We start from the raw sequence: 15,042 nt of genomic DNA on the forward strand, positions 1-15,042 counted from the left end.
GCTAACATAGTCCTAGCTCCCTGGAGTATGAGATACTCTTATTAGAAAAGAAAACTCATCTCCAACAGAGGTAGGGGCAATATGAGATTCTGTTAGGGTCATGTGATTGATCCACTGATGTAAATGGTATCAGGAACACTGAATAAGGGCCAAATGGATCAAATTTCAAAACTATGGATTCCCATTTGCTCTTTTTAGATAGGAAACTGTGGGTAGGCATAAAGTGATTTCTTAGAGCAAGGTCACTTTAACTATATTTTCACCTCATTTAGTAGTAATGTGAACCCCAAAGCCTTCCTTACTAATGAACTTCCTTCGACAGACAGGCTAACATAGAAAGATGTTAAAAAGCAAGGTATTAAGTACAGGTCTAAATATTTGACTCATCTGTCAGCCAGGCTTCAGGAGTTGGTACTAATTCCAAAATGGCACCAAGAGAGCCTCAGCTGAAGGAAGCAGCCTGCCTGGCAGTATTTTTGAGATGTTGAGGCTCATTCGAGGGGCTCTCCTCCCTACAGAGACCATCCTACCCACAGCACCCACCCTGGATGCAATAGGTAGCCCTGGCTTCTGTTGACCACAAGGCCCTAAGTAATGATTTGCAGCCATGAGACTTCTGCCTTGGAAAAGTCAAGAAGGAAGGTGGCAGCAGGAAATAAATGTGCAGTGGTCACTCCATACATAACTGGGCCTGCGCTTCTGACAGCTGGGACTCACATTCAAACAAGCTCCAGAGATCAAGCATGCAGACATCAGACCTGATAACTCTCTGAACAAGCTTCACAGGAATGAACTCCAGGCCTGCAAAGTTTGGCAGGACAGATCTGGTTGCTCTCTTGGCATAGCTCTGAAGGTAATTGTCTGCCTTGGTTTTGTGACTGACTACTGAAGAAGGAATTGGGGAAGGATGGTAGATAGAAAGGAGATTGTGTGTTCAAGAATCCAACTGTCCGGGGTTCCCAAAAAACATACCTATTGCTCCCAGATCATCAACGTAGGGACTTTTGGCTCCAACAATCCCCCCGAAGCATTCCTTCTGGGGTGCACAGTAGGACTTGTCCAGGTGTGTCTTTCCATCACTGTCCACCATGCACCACTCACAGTCCAGCACACCAAAACAGTCCCTGATAGAAAGACGATACTTTGTTTTCCAGAAAGCAGTATGGGGCAGGGGAGAGAGTGGGCTCCAACATCCGACAGTGCAAGAGTACTATTACTTAATAGTGCTGTGAACTCCTTGAACCTCCCTTTCCTGATAAGTGAGACTAGTAGTAGTCTGCCAGGGGATAGCTGTTTTATGCCCCTCAAGTACTTGGAACTGAGATTAATAAAACGATGAAATCCACATATAGTGGAATAATACAAAGTTATTAAAAATCATTGTAAAAGGCCAAATGGCCTCAAGGTTTGTTAAACCTTAACCTAACATACCCAAAATTATGGTCATAGGAAAAAAAAAAAAAGGAAGGAGGAACTGGCCAAATGCTAGGTGCATTAAAACATATTTCTTAGAGCTTTTAAATGTTAAGTATATTATGACTACTTAATTGGAGAATTTATGCAGTCTTTCCCAAATTAACTGACTTTGGGCTATTGTATAACATCTTAAATTAATGAATCTAATGCCAGACTTTTCCTTTGCTTAAGTATACACCAGTAGATCTACTTGTCCTTTCTATCCATTAATTATTTGTTTCATCCAACAGCACCTTGTAACTACAATAAAGTCATCAACTTCTACCCACATTGCCCTATCACAGTCACTATTCCAAGACTGTCTAATCCCAAACATCCTAGGAAGAAGTGGGAAGGGGAAGAAGGCAGGGGCCACATAGTTTATAGTTCTCAAAACTACCTTGAAGCAAATCTGCTTTCCAAGAAAGGAAAATTGTGGTCTTCAAAATATCACAGATTGAATGTTTTTTCATCAATTATGATGAATGTACAACATTAATGCAAGGTATTAATAATAGGGTTGTATATGAGAACTTTGTATTTTATGCATGGTTTTTCTATGAACCTACAACTTCTTTAATTAAAAGAAAAAAGGAAAAAAAAACCAAACCATCACAGGCAGAACTTTGCCTGCGGGGTTCTGTGTGTGGAATCTTATCCCTTGAGTTCCTGCCCCCTCACCCTTGCTCTTTCATACCAAGTCACCTCACATTTCTTTTAATTGAAAAACAAATTTCCCTTTAAATTAGAGAATTTGTGGATTACAGAATAATCAGGTATAAAACAGAATTCCCATATACCACCCTGTTATTAGCACATTACATTGGTGTGGAACATTTGTAACATTGATGAAAGCACATTTTTATAATTGTACTATTAACTGTAGTCCATGGCTTAAATTAGGGTTCAAAAACAAAACAAAATTCCCACCCACAGATGAGGCTACTCACATATGGCACACATGCCAAACAGCCATACCTAACTAGAAACATGAAAATCAAATGGCCAGGACAACCTTAAACGTGATGGATAAAGGCTAATGGAAATTAGTTTCATATCTGAAAAATTGATAAACCTTGTTAGAAATCAAGAAACAGAATAACATGTATTAGCTGGGAAAGTTCAATGAGGTTGCTGGTCAAGCTTGTTATTAGGTTTCACTATAGCAGCCACTGCCTTGGCCTAAGTACCATCAGTGCTGGGCACTGCTTACCCACTTTCCATCCTCTGATTGCACCTGCTGTTGATACACTGGTGAAGAGCATCTTGCAGTCCAGGGTCAATGGCGGTATACGTTACTGGCTCCTGGTGGACCTCGCAGCTTGGGTTTCTGTGGAGACAGCAAGTATGGAGGGTAGGACCACTACCACCCACTCACCTGCTTCTCTTGCCCCTGGCCTGAGGTTCCATCTGAATGGGCTGCAGGGCAGCTCGATGGAGTGGTCAGACAGATCTGGGTTTGAAATCTGACTTTACCACATAGCATGATCTTCGGCCAATTACTTAATCACTCTGAGCTTCAATTTTGTCAACTTCATGTATAATAGAAACAATAAAAAATTAAGATATCATAAATAGTCAATGAAACAGTAATGTATTAAGTTAAAAGTGAAGGTTACCTCCCCTCACTCTTCATTCTAAATTTCACTTTCAGGGAAGTGGACTTGGCCCAGTGGTTAGGGTGTCCGTCTACCACATGGGAGGTCCGCGGTTCAAACTCCAGGCCTCCCTGACCCGTGTGGAGCTGGCCCATGTGTAGTGCTGATGCGCGCAAGGAGTGCCCTGCCACGCAGAGGTGTCCCCCGCGTAGGGGAGCCCCACGTGCAAGAAGTGCGCCCTGTAAGGAGAGCCACCCAGTGCGAAAGAAAGTGCAGCCTGCCCAGGAATGGCACCACACACACGGAGAGCTGACACAACAAGATGACACAACAAAAAGAAACAGATTCCCATGCTGCTGACAACAACAGAAGTGGACAAAAACAAGAACACACAGCAAATGGACACAGAGAACAGACAATCGGGGAGGGGGGGGTGAAGGTAGGGGAGAGAAATAAAAAAAAAAAGAATATTAAAAAAAAAAATTTCACTTTCAGAAGTAATCACTGTTAATAGTTTAATGAAGTGCATTTTAGACGTTTTCCTCTATGGCTTAATCATATGTATATATATTTACACACATCATTCTCTTTAAAATTCTTCAGAGCAGATTTTCTACAATTTATTTCACAAGTCTTAAAATTTTCACTAATATAAATAATGCTGTGTTATGTGTGGGGTGGATATATGTGAATGTGAGAGAGGTACCTATGTTTTTACACGTAGGTAAAACTAAGTGGCTTAAGGTGTATAAAGCACCTGACATATGGTAGGCTCTCAGTAAATGTATGTAGCATTCTCATATTGTTTTGTATGTAGCGCATATATTCACAGCATTTATATTTAAATGTGAAAGCAGACTTCATCTTAAGGTACTATGGAGCTTAAAACCTGGCTCACTGGGATGCCGATTTGGCTCAACTGATAGAGCGTCTGCCTACCACATGGGAGGTCCAGGGTTGAAACCCAGGGTTCTCCTGACCCATGTGGTGAAGCTGGCCCACATGCAGTGCTGATGCATGCAAGTGGTGCCATGGCATGCAGGGGTGTCCCCCGCATAGGGGAGCCCCACGCAAAGGACTGCGCCCCACAAGGAGAGGCGCCCTGTGCAAAAAAAGCACAGCCTGCCCAGGAGTGGTGCCACACACACACACAGAGCTGACATAGCAAGATGACGCAACAAAAAGAGACACAGGTTCCCAGTGCCGCTGACAAGAATGTAAGTGGACCCAGAAGAACGCACAGCAAATGGACACAGAGAGCAGACAACGGGGGATGGGAGGGGATATAAATAAATTTTAAAAAACAAAACAAAACAAAACAAAAAACAAACCTGGCTCACTGCATACTTTTCATCATTAGAATGAACCATCTTCTTACCCCCCAACCCAAAATGGATCTATAAATGAGACCCCACAGTATTATTATTATTTTTTTACCGGTTCTCTGCATTGGTGAGGTTGCCAGTGCATTCATTGACCTCTAGAGGACATTCGCAAGGACATTCACATTCATTTTGTTCCATTCTTAAAAGCAAAAAGAAAGTTACTATGCAGAGAGTCAGCGACAAACTATACACTGTACATGCACTAGGGGAACTGTGAAGAATCCCTGAGCCAGATAAAAGGGATATAAAAAGGAAGTGATCACCAAAGGTTTAAATACACAACTGGCCTTAAGCCATTGCTCTCTGGACAAGGATGCTGCAAACAATTTGGCTCTAAATGCTCTTGTTACTGGGGCCTTCTTTTTCTCTGTGATGTACTCTAACGCTTTCTGTTTAGCCACTGCCACTTCAAAATGATTAGCCTCAGTTAAAACATTAAACAGAGTGGTAAACAGAGAGCATGACCCACTGAATTTTTACCGATGACAGTTGAGACAGAGCCGATCCACCATGCTACAGGCACAGAAGGCAAGAGAGTCGCATGTTTCATTGACAATACCGACAAACGCGTTGGTTCCCGGGATCCTCGCCAGTCTGTATTTAGAACAGTGGCTGCCATGCACAAGGTTTGTCAAATCCCCCTACAGAACAATCAAGAGGGGTTAGAGTGCCCTGTAAAACTTAGTTTATTTAATCATTTCTGATTACAAAAGTAATCTGTAATCACTGTTAAAAATTTGGACAATCAAGAAAAATCATCCAAAATCCTCTTAGAGAAAATTCTTATTTAATGTATTTTGTAAATTTTATTTCTTCCCTTGTTTATCTATGCTTATATGGATATAAATTTTTATAGCAATGTTGTAACTTGCCTTTTCTTTAATCACATGGCAATATATCACAAAAATGAAAATCACTTCAAGGAGCATTAAAGGCAACTTTCAGGTAAGGAAAAGTTACTTGAAAGGCAAACTTATTCAACTAGAAAATATGCAATTTCCTCCCGCTTAGATAAGAAACCTTCTTCTAGAATAATAAAATTCTTAACAAACCAAAGCCTCTTTAAGAGGCTAGTATTCTGCTTCCAGAATATGTAAACAATTCAACCAAAGCAAGTAACCTTTTCATTCTGTAACAAGTAAATATGATAGCCAACTTTTTGAAATGCCAACTTTGTCTGTCATATTGGAAAACCTACGATTCAAAGTGGGTAATGCAAAGTTGCGCATAATCATTTTATTGCCTAGTCACATATACTAGGCCAATTATTTAGCCCCATCCTGGTTTCCACATCATTAATCTCTTAGAAGTACATGGTGAAGGTAAGCTGAACTCAGAGAATCATGGCATTGATTGTATGGGTTCCTTAGAGATCTAATCAAATTTTCGACTTAATGGAAGATGTCTGCCACTAAATATAAGCAATATTATCTCGATATAAGTTTATCATCCCGTTAGCTCCAATACACAGGAATGCTCCAATTCCATTTTGGGAATTTACCACAGGCGGTTAAAAATTATTCTAATTCATACTGAACTAAAATTTGTCTTTCTGAAAAATTTCTACCCGAATATCCTGGCTTTGCTGGAGAGAATCATAAACCAATGTATAAATGGTGGAGGGTAGCCACATGTAGTAAGTCAGACTTTTGTGAAAACCTTCCTTGGCAGTCTTCCTCTGACTGCACACCAGTTGTCAATGTCTCCTGTAAAGAGAGTGTTGCTCAGAATGTATGGCCTCTAAACGGGGTAAGGATTATTTCCCTTACTTTGAACACACTATCCTATTAATACATCCATTTTTAAAAACTTCTGTCTTCTATCAGAAATTACTTTTTTGAGATTAAATTTAAGATTTTCTATTTAACCCAATAAACTTTTAAAATTAATTTTAATTACATGGTCAAGGACATAAATATAGCTCTGAATAAAAACTCACTTCCTGTGAATAACTTGAATCTGGTTTCTATCGATCCCCATTCTAAGATTATTTACTGATAAATAAGAATGTCTTTAAGATCTTTACCCACATCAAGGTAAATTTGCTGAACCTCAAGCCATACAAAGTATTCTAAGCTGAAAAAGATATTATTTTCAGATGATCTACATGAGAGCTCCCGTCTTAAGAGGGTGGCAGACGAAGGACCAACCTATTTTGGTGTTAGGAATTTAAGAAGACTGAGTGATCTCTAGAAGACAGGAAGAGAGGAACACATGGTGCCACATATATTTATACAAGAGTGTGGGAACAGACTTCGGTAGACATTTCAAAGGACTTAGACTGGGTGACTCTTTAAACAAATAAAACAAAAATAAAATCCCAAGCATGGGACCTTAAATCATTCATTTCACTACTCTGGGCTTTATATTCTGAAACTGTCAAATTGGGGAGCTGGACTAAGGTCCGTTCAGTCCTAGCATTCTGTGATTCTAAGGCAATAAACCAGCAAGGGATCCTATTCAGACAGCAACCATTATTCCGTTTCATAGTTCTGAGTAGGCGGGGAAACAGGAGTGTTAAACAATCAACTTACCACAAGGCTAGTGTTGAATTTATAAAACCTCTGGACTGTTCTGTCACTGAAGCTGTTGCACAGATTTTTCTTTACAAAGTTGGGATGGTTCAGGATGTCATTTGCCACCAGGGGCTCCTAACAAGGCCAAACAAAACAGAAGACATATACCATGTGATGAATTGCAGGCTGTTGGAGAATTGAGCTATCAGCTTCCCAACAAATACCTTGTGGGTGATGTGCTGCTGTTCCACAGGTGCATGTCCTTTGGGATCAATGAGGGTTGGATGTGCCACCAGATAACCTCTGTCCTCCATTATGAAGCACCTGTACCAAAACAAGTGACATCCCTTAGTCCCACAAGCCATTTTTCTATTCTTTCAGAGGGCACTTACCTTTCAAGCCCTGAAACAAATTGCATTTCTCTCAGGTTCTCAGTTTCACTGAAATAATGAAGGAAGGCTGGTGGGAAGGTACACAGGTACATTACTCTTGAAGCTTGAAGTGGTAGATCATACAGGTTAAGGTGAGAGTTGTACCTGACTCTGATCACCAACATAGTTCATACGGAATGTGGTCACCCAGTTCAATTAAGGTGAACTTGAAGATTTTTTGCAAGGAACTCTAAGTGGGAAGTTTCTTCTTTTTAAAGATTTATTTTTATTTTTTTATTTCTTTCTCCTCCCCTTCCCCGTTGTCTGCTCTCTGTGTCCATTTGCTGTGTGTTCTTCTTTGTCTGTTTGTTTTCTTGTCAGGCAGCACCCGGAATCTGTCTCTTTTCGCTGCATCATCTTGCTGTGTCAGCCCTCTGTGTGTGCGGTGCCACTCTTGGGTGGGCTGCACTTTTTTTGCACGGGGTGGCTCTCCTTGCAGGGTGCACTCTGTGCGTGGGGGGCACCCCTGTGTGGCATGGCACTCCTTGCACACGGCAGCACTGTGCGTGGGCAAGCTCATCACATGGGCCAGGAGGCCCTGGGTACCAAACCCTGGCTGGACCTTCCATGTGGTAGGCAGACGCTCTATCAGTTGAGTCATATCCACTTCCCGGAAGTGTATTCCTTTTTTGGGGGGTTGGTTAGGGCTAGAGCTTAGACTGAACCGGAAGTAAGAGGGCTTCAGTGCTTCAGTATTTATAGGCACAAACTTTAAGTAAACCATACACTTTCTTTTGATGATAAACATACACAAAATAAAACACTTAGGGGACATATAAATATATATTTGATGGAAACACTAAATAAGTAAAACCAGAAATACCTTTAATCAAGACTGCATTCTGCTCTATTTTACTCTACATTAGTCCTATCCTTTTCTCAAAAAGCTACATTTCCCCATTAAAGGCCAATGTAAAATTCAGCAGTGATATGAAGCATGGACCATGAGATTGAACTAAAAAAAAAAAAAGCTATTTTTAAAAGCCACCTGCATTAAATCAAGGGAAACCCTTGCTTTGATCAGACACATTCTTTTGAAATTCAGGAGGCAAAGATTTTTAGTTCCATGAGCTTCTCTTTGTAGGGAAATGTAAGAGGAGCAGTCTAAATGTCTGAAAATTTCACAAAGACTTCGATTTAATAACTAAGTCAACATCAAAAGTACTACCCAACAGTACGCTCTGGTCTTTCTAGTACCAAAGATGTGGGAAACCTCTATTTACTGATTTGTTGGGAAATAAGAGCTTTGGGTGCACCCTGTGCCACGATTATTCCCGTTGTTATGAGCTGAGGCTATTGGTCTAAAATAAATCATAAACAGCATGCTTCTAAGAAAATGGAAAGAAAAGAACAAATACCTTAACAGAACGCCCAGGCAATGGACTCAATTTCTGTTTCCAACCATGACTCTGTGGTTACCATTCAGTTAGAGATACCTGATGTATTTTTCTTTATATTTTCATGGTAAGAAGGGAAATGATGTCCTTAAAGGGCTTACCTTATTTTGTTGCCACCATCTTGGTTACAAACTGGTAATAAGTCCATCAGAACCTTGTAGAAGTATCTAAGCGTGAAGTCAATGCCCATCACAGCCACAGTGTGCCCAGAAGACAGCTGCGTACTTTAGGTGAAAAAGATCAATAAAAATAAGAGGCATTTCTCATGTAAAGGCAATGGCTATTTCAATCACAAGGATATAGTATGGAGTCAGATATATCTTCCCTCTGTTCCTTTCTACTTCCCAATTCTACCAAAAACAGACAAGGAAACAAAAGAAAACCAACAAAAAGATTAACTAAGTGTCTGATTTCACATAACATAGAGGTTTCATAGGAGAAAATGTTCAGACTGAGAAGTATATATATTTTTAAGCTAGGACTTTTTAAGAAAGGTTGGCCCTAAACATGGGCAGCTGTGGAATATGGTTAAATCTCTGATATTACAGATGTTCAGAGAGAAGCTGGACTGTCTTTTGGCAAGGATATAGGGGGATGGTAGTGGGAAGACATCATGTGGGAGAATGGAGATGGATGGCCACTTGGTTCCTTCTAACACATCTCCATACACCAGGAATCTGAGTGATCTCTTTAATTATTTCCTTCGTTTTATAGATAAGGACACTGAGATCTCATAAAGGTTAACCGACTGGTATAAAGTCACCCCAAACTTAGTAGGAACAATGTCTAGTCTAGATTTCTTTCCATGATACTAAGTCTAGCTCTACTTAAAGTACAGCTCCTAATCAAGAACAGGACTTTCCTGGTTTATAGGCTAGTACTTTCTCCGTTCCATGATGCTACTCTCAAAAGGAGGAACATCAAAGATGGGAAAGTTGGGTGGTATAACATGGTGTTAAGATTTTGGCTCTGGAAAAAAACATTCTAGGTAAAATCCTGGCCCAGTTGTTTTAGATATGGCCCCTGGATACTACTTAATTTTTCTAAGCCTCAGTTTTCTCATTTGAAAATGGGGATTATAATAGTACCTACCTCATAAGACCGTTACTGGCACTAAATGAGATAGCGAGTTTATAGTACTTAACAAGACACCTAATATATCGCAGACACTCAATAATAGGAAGTTACTTTAAAGAAAGTTAAACAGTGAGGGATTACAGTTCAGGCCTGGTTTAAGAATGAACTTATGACTTTTTCACAGAAAACAGACTCCAAGAAATTGCTAGATACATCAGAAGGGTGGACTTCTCACTTGGAACCTTGATTTTTTTTTTTTTTAAGCTTACGCTCTTGGGTGGTTGTAGAGGCATAGGTACTTGGCCAATGAACTCTTGTGCTCCTGTGGCTGGAAATTTGAAGGGTTTTTAACCCAACATGAAACTTTCTAGGCGCTAAGGCATTACCATCATCTACATTTCTGATTTCTTTATAACAGTGCTAAAAGAAAAAAGGCACTCTTATTGACAAAAACCTTAAAAATAGTAATTGGAAAGCTTAGAAGAAACTTCCCAAGATAAAATCATCTTTTGGAAAATCAGAACTCATCTTTGGAGTGAAATCAGCTTTGCCATGTTAGACAAATGCTCCCCTCTGGTTACAGTCAACATTAATACTAATGTATGTAACAAGAAAACCACTAGAAAAGGAACGATGACCCTTACTGAAATTTCTATCAGAGCTTTGCTATTAACATTGGAGGCATGGTGTGGAGGAGACAATGTCGTGGGGTAGTCCTACTGAAGTAACTTAAATTCTACCCTGGAAGAAATCCAAGACACAAAGGATTTGTGCTTTGTAGCAAACAGTGTTTTGCGGAAGTATCAGTCAAAAGAAGTTCCATGGTGGCACATGATCACATTTCACAAGTTTCTGTGCTAATGGACACATCCCCATAAGCCATGTCTCTAACACAGTCTCTCTGAGGGTTTTGGTGGCAGAACCAGCCCAATGTCCAGAGCAACGAATGGCATCCCTAGCTTGCCTGTACCCACATGTCACTGTGTGATGCTGGGTCAGTCGCCTCTGTGATGGGGATAGTTTTCCTGCCTCAGATTCAATTCTGTACCCTGCCCTGTGAACAGCATGTGTACAGCTTCCACCACAGGACAGATCAGCAAAGGATCCTCTGTTCCCTCAAACATGCGATTTTGAGGGCATTCTACTGCATAGATACATGGCTCTTTGAGAAAGACTAATTTTAAGTGACTGCCATTTAGTAAGCTACTTAAGCAACAATTACTAGAAGGCAGAATGGCAATAAAAGAAAGAACAGAAGCCTCAAGTTGGAAAGTCCTGGGTTCGAATCACAGCTTGTAGTTCAAACCGTGCTCTACTTCTGAAGTGTATGCCTTTGGGTGAGTTACCTAACATCTCGAAGCCTAGTTTGTTTTGTTTTTCCACTTAAAATATGAGTAATATTACCTACAAAAAGGAAACTACTGAGATGAAAAGAAACAAGATGTCTTCATACATACCTGCTAAATAATAAAAATTAAATAAATCTAGCTTCCCCCTAAAAAAAAGTTTAATCCTCTCTTGATTATCCAGGAAGGAGTGTTGAGTCTAAACCATATTCATCATTATGATAACATGAATAGCTTCCATTTTGGACATTCCACAATTTATAGGCACTTTGGCAGGCATTTGAAAGTATTGCAATTATTTCTTACAGCAACCTTATGAGCCATATCATTTTCAGAAAACTGAAACTTGGGAGGATTAAGTATTTGGCCAAGGACACACAATGAAGTAGGGATTTAAACTTAATGTCTTCCAACTCCAAAGCATATTCTCTTAATCACTGTTATACTGCCTCTTTAGATCTACAAAGCATTCAAGAATGATCAAACAATTTTATACATTCTATTTAATTTCTGATGAAGAAGCTAGGAAGAAATTCTAGTTCTCATTTTATAAATGAAAAAGAGTTAGGCTTAGAATGATTAAAAGACTTAAAAAAGTATGACTACCATTTATTTGAGCTATAGAGACCAGTACCCAGCTCTAGCTCTTTCTACATTACTACAACTGGTTCAACAAGAGATACAATGGAGTTTTTTTTTGGATAAATTAATTTTGTTTCTAAACTGCCCTGGTATGACTGCCACCTACTCCAATATGATCTTCAATGCATATTGACTATATAAGCCTACCATTCTTATTTTTACCCACATTCCAGAAATATACATTACCATAGCAACTCATAAAAAATAATTATGTACACAGTACATATCTACATGAATGGTACAACAGATCAAGGTATTTGCAGTATTTTTGTGAGATTTTCTTTTTCACCAAAGACTCATTTGACTTTAATCAATGAATCTACTCCCTCCTTTCTACCAGCATTATCATTCTCCAGAGAATGCAAACTTTGATTTTCAGTTCACTAATACTGCTCATGGAAGAATCACAACCCAGCTACCAAAAGTAATTGATAAGTGAGTGTTGAGTTGCAAAAAGAGACAGGAAATGGCTGATATGTAACTCCTCCCCTTATCAAAGGCCCCTCCCCCAAACTATCAGCCAAACCACTTCTGAAAAAAACAGCAGTGAATGGCAGGCAGTGCTTCATGAGAACACTAGCTTAAGCTTTCTTTTCTGCCCTGTTTAAATGCTAGAATTTAAAACACTAATAGCACAATAAAAAAAACAGAGGCCAATTATTTGGGATTCAGCATTGTCAAGTGTAGTGCTTCATCACTAATTTGCATTATACCATTTCAAAATGGGTGTTATTACATCTATTTTACACGTGAGGCCCAGGGAGGTTGTGAAACATAACAACAGGAGTACTAGTGGTTTATCGAGCCCTTACAACATGCTAGGCACTGTTCTAAGAGTTTTACATATATTATTTACTGTAATCCTTAAGATATCCCCTTGAGACAGTCCCACTATCCCTTTCACAGGTGAGGCAACCAAGGCAAAAACAAACTTGCTTTTCTAGTCACACTTTTCATAAATGGCAAATCTGCTTTTTGCAGAGTAGAATCAGAACTTAGGAGAAGGTAGGCTCTCAAGTAGGCATATGAGGCTCAAATCACTTGTCATCATTTGAAAACATATGTTTTCAACATGCAACTTTGCAAAGCCTAACTATCAACACCACCACAAAGCCACTGGAGCTTCGGATGAGCACCAGAAGAGGTAATTAACTTGCATTCTAAACTATGTCAGATGAAAAATGCACAACATTAAATAATAAAATCACACTTGGCTATGAAAAATGTTCAAATTATCAGGTCTATGGAACTGTATATTGAACAGGGCTAGAGCATGGATACTGATTCCGGGGGATATGATGCACTCAATGAACTGGTGGACAGCATCCAGGATTTAAACTATCATTTCTCATTCTATTGCTAAACTCTCAAAGCTAAATGTGTGTAGGTTAAATACACTATATTAAGTAACCAAAGATGGGATTTGAACTCAGATCTTTCTAACTTGAAAGCCCATAATATTTCCATCATGCTTCATTTGGACTGATACCATAAATACATGTAAATAAACCAAATCAAAATTCTTCTACCTATCCAAATCACAGGAAACACATGTCTACATACATATATGAGCATAAAAATCTACTGCCAACCCCGCAAAAGAATGCTGTATAGAAACTTCTTGATGATGAGTTGTCAAATGAGGGGAATATGACAGGATACCTAAAGACCAAGAGAAGACACACATGGATTTCCCTCTGACCCCACTGTAACACCTTCACGAGCCCTGTTCAAAGACCAAGGTGACTGCTGACCCCTCAAAGAAACAGCCTTCAATTAATTTTTCTCAACTAATATATATGAGAGGGATAACAAGTCTCGCTACTCAGACATTAGTAGGCATATGCCAACAGATGGTCTATTAAGGAAAATATTGAAGAGATCTGTTCTAAATGAGTGTTTACTTGTTTATATGTGAAATATTATATATGGGAGCAGCTGACAGAGCCAAACAGATACCATCCTCTACAAAGGAATCAACATTCGGCTGGCTGCAGGGTCCCACATTCCATGGAGACACCGATGATGATACTGAAATTCCATTCTGCTTCTCAGTGAACTTGTGCTAGAGGAATTCTACTGAATGTCAATCATTTGATATATAATGAGCACCACTGAACAGCATACTGTTAAGCAAAAAATGCTATCTCCTATACATTTTAAGGCATCATTCCAGGTATCAGTTGAAAGAGAATCTGAGGTTGTTAGGGAAAACAGCTATTTGTATAATGTAGGAATTAAAACAAGGTGTGTTACTTGCCTCTTTACCCAAAATTTTATTGACATTTTTAGCTTACTGGCTGAAAAGAAATCTCAAGAGGAAGAATTCCTCTAAATGATATTGGCATTTTTTAGCGTTCTAGAATATCAAATTTCAAAAGCCGTTTTTACTTTTTAAGAGACAGTGCAAGGACAAAGGAAAAAACCCACAAAACTCCTACACAATTCTAAAGTATTAGAACCAGGAAGGAGGTAATAAATGTAATGTCTTGGTACCTTTTTCCTACACTAAAACCGCTCTTTCATTTGGAAAGACACTCTGGCAATGATAATTTTTAGGTTCCAATTGCTATCTCTTCCATCGGTTTAAGGTTGGCATTTTTACAAACTGCTTTATTGCATCTGACATCTTTCTTTTTTGCAATCATTGTCATGGCTACCAAGAACAGGGCTAAGAGCCTTTCACTCGCTTACCTCACTTGATAGTCTTGTGAGGTAGGAATTATCCCCACAGACATCAGGAGGAAGCTTGGGAAATCCGAGGTCACATAGCTAGAGAAGATATTGAAACTCCAACTTGCACCACTTCAAAGGACATGCTTTTGCCACTAGTCCTTTCTGTCTACTATTCAAAATGTCAAAATAGCCTTCATATGTTAAGAAATGATTTGAACATTAAGTAAAACATTACCTGGATGAATGAATTGTATGACTGATGGTTACAACATAGCCAGCTCCTCCAACATCTAAGTAAGGGCCAGTCAAAGAAATCAACCCTGGATTAGCTACTGCATGCAGATACCTAATGAAGCCGTAAGAAAGTCATGTTATTTTCAGATATGAATAACGAAAGTGAGCTTGTAACTATAAAAACACCCAGTATAAATTGTGCTTACGTTACATTAAAATTCAAGAGGATTCTTTTCTTTCTGACTGTCACATCAACACAAGAGGTCAAGAGAACCTGAAATTTCT

General features: G+C 39.3%; 1 protein-coding gene across 1 annotated transcript in view; it reads right to left on the bottom strand.

Moving 5' to 3' along the window:
• The window catches only part of CACHD1 (cache domain containing 1), a 222,622-nt gene that overhangs the window by 20,835 nt on the left and 186,745 nt on the right, over nt 1-15,042 (bottom strand). Inside the window, exons 16-23 of the mRNA XM_004483667.5 lie at nt 14,759-14,869; nt 8,884-9,006; nt 7,179-7,278; nt 6,973-7,089; nt 4,919-5,079; nt 4,491-4,577; nt 2,669-2,785; nt 973-1,124 (exon numbers count right to left, since the gene is read on the bottom strand). Of these exons, the coding sequence (XP_004483724.1) occupies nt 973-1,124; nt 2,669-2,785; nt 4,491-4,577; nt 4,919-5,079; nt 6,973-7,089; nt 7,179-7,278; nt 8,884-9,006; nt 14,759-14,869 (968 nt within the window). The remainder of the gene's footprint in view (nt 1-972; nt 1,125-2,668; nt 2,786-4,490; nt 4,578-4,918; nt 5,080-6,972; nt 7,090-7,178; nt 7,279-8,883; nt 9,007-14,758; nt 14,870-15,042) is intronic.

Source organism: Dasypus novemcinctus, chromosome 9 (genome assembly GCF_030445035.2).
Source record: "Dasypus novemcinctus isolate mDasNov1 chromosome 9, mDasNov1.1.hap2, whole genome shotgun sequence".
Taxonomy (NCBI): domain Eukaryota; kingdom Metazoa; phylum Chordata; class Mammalia; order Cingulata; family Dasypodidae; genus Dasypus; species Dasypus novemcinctus.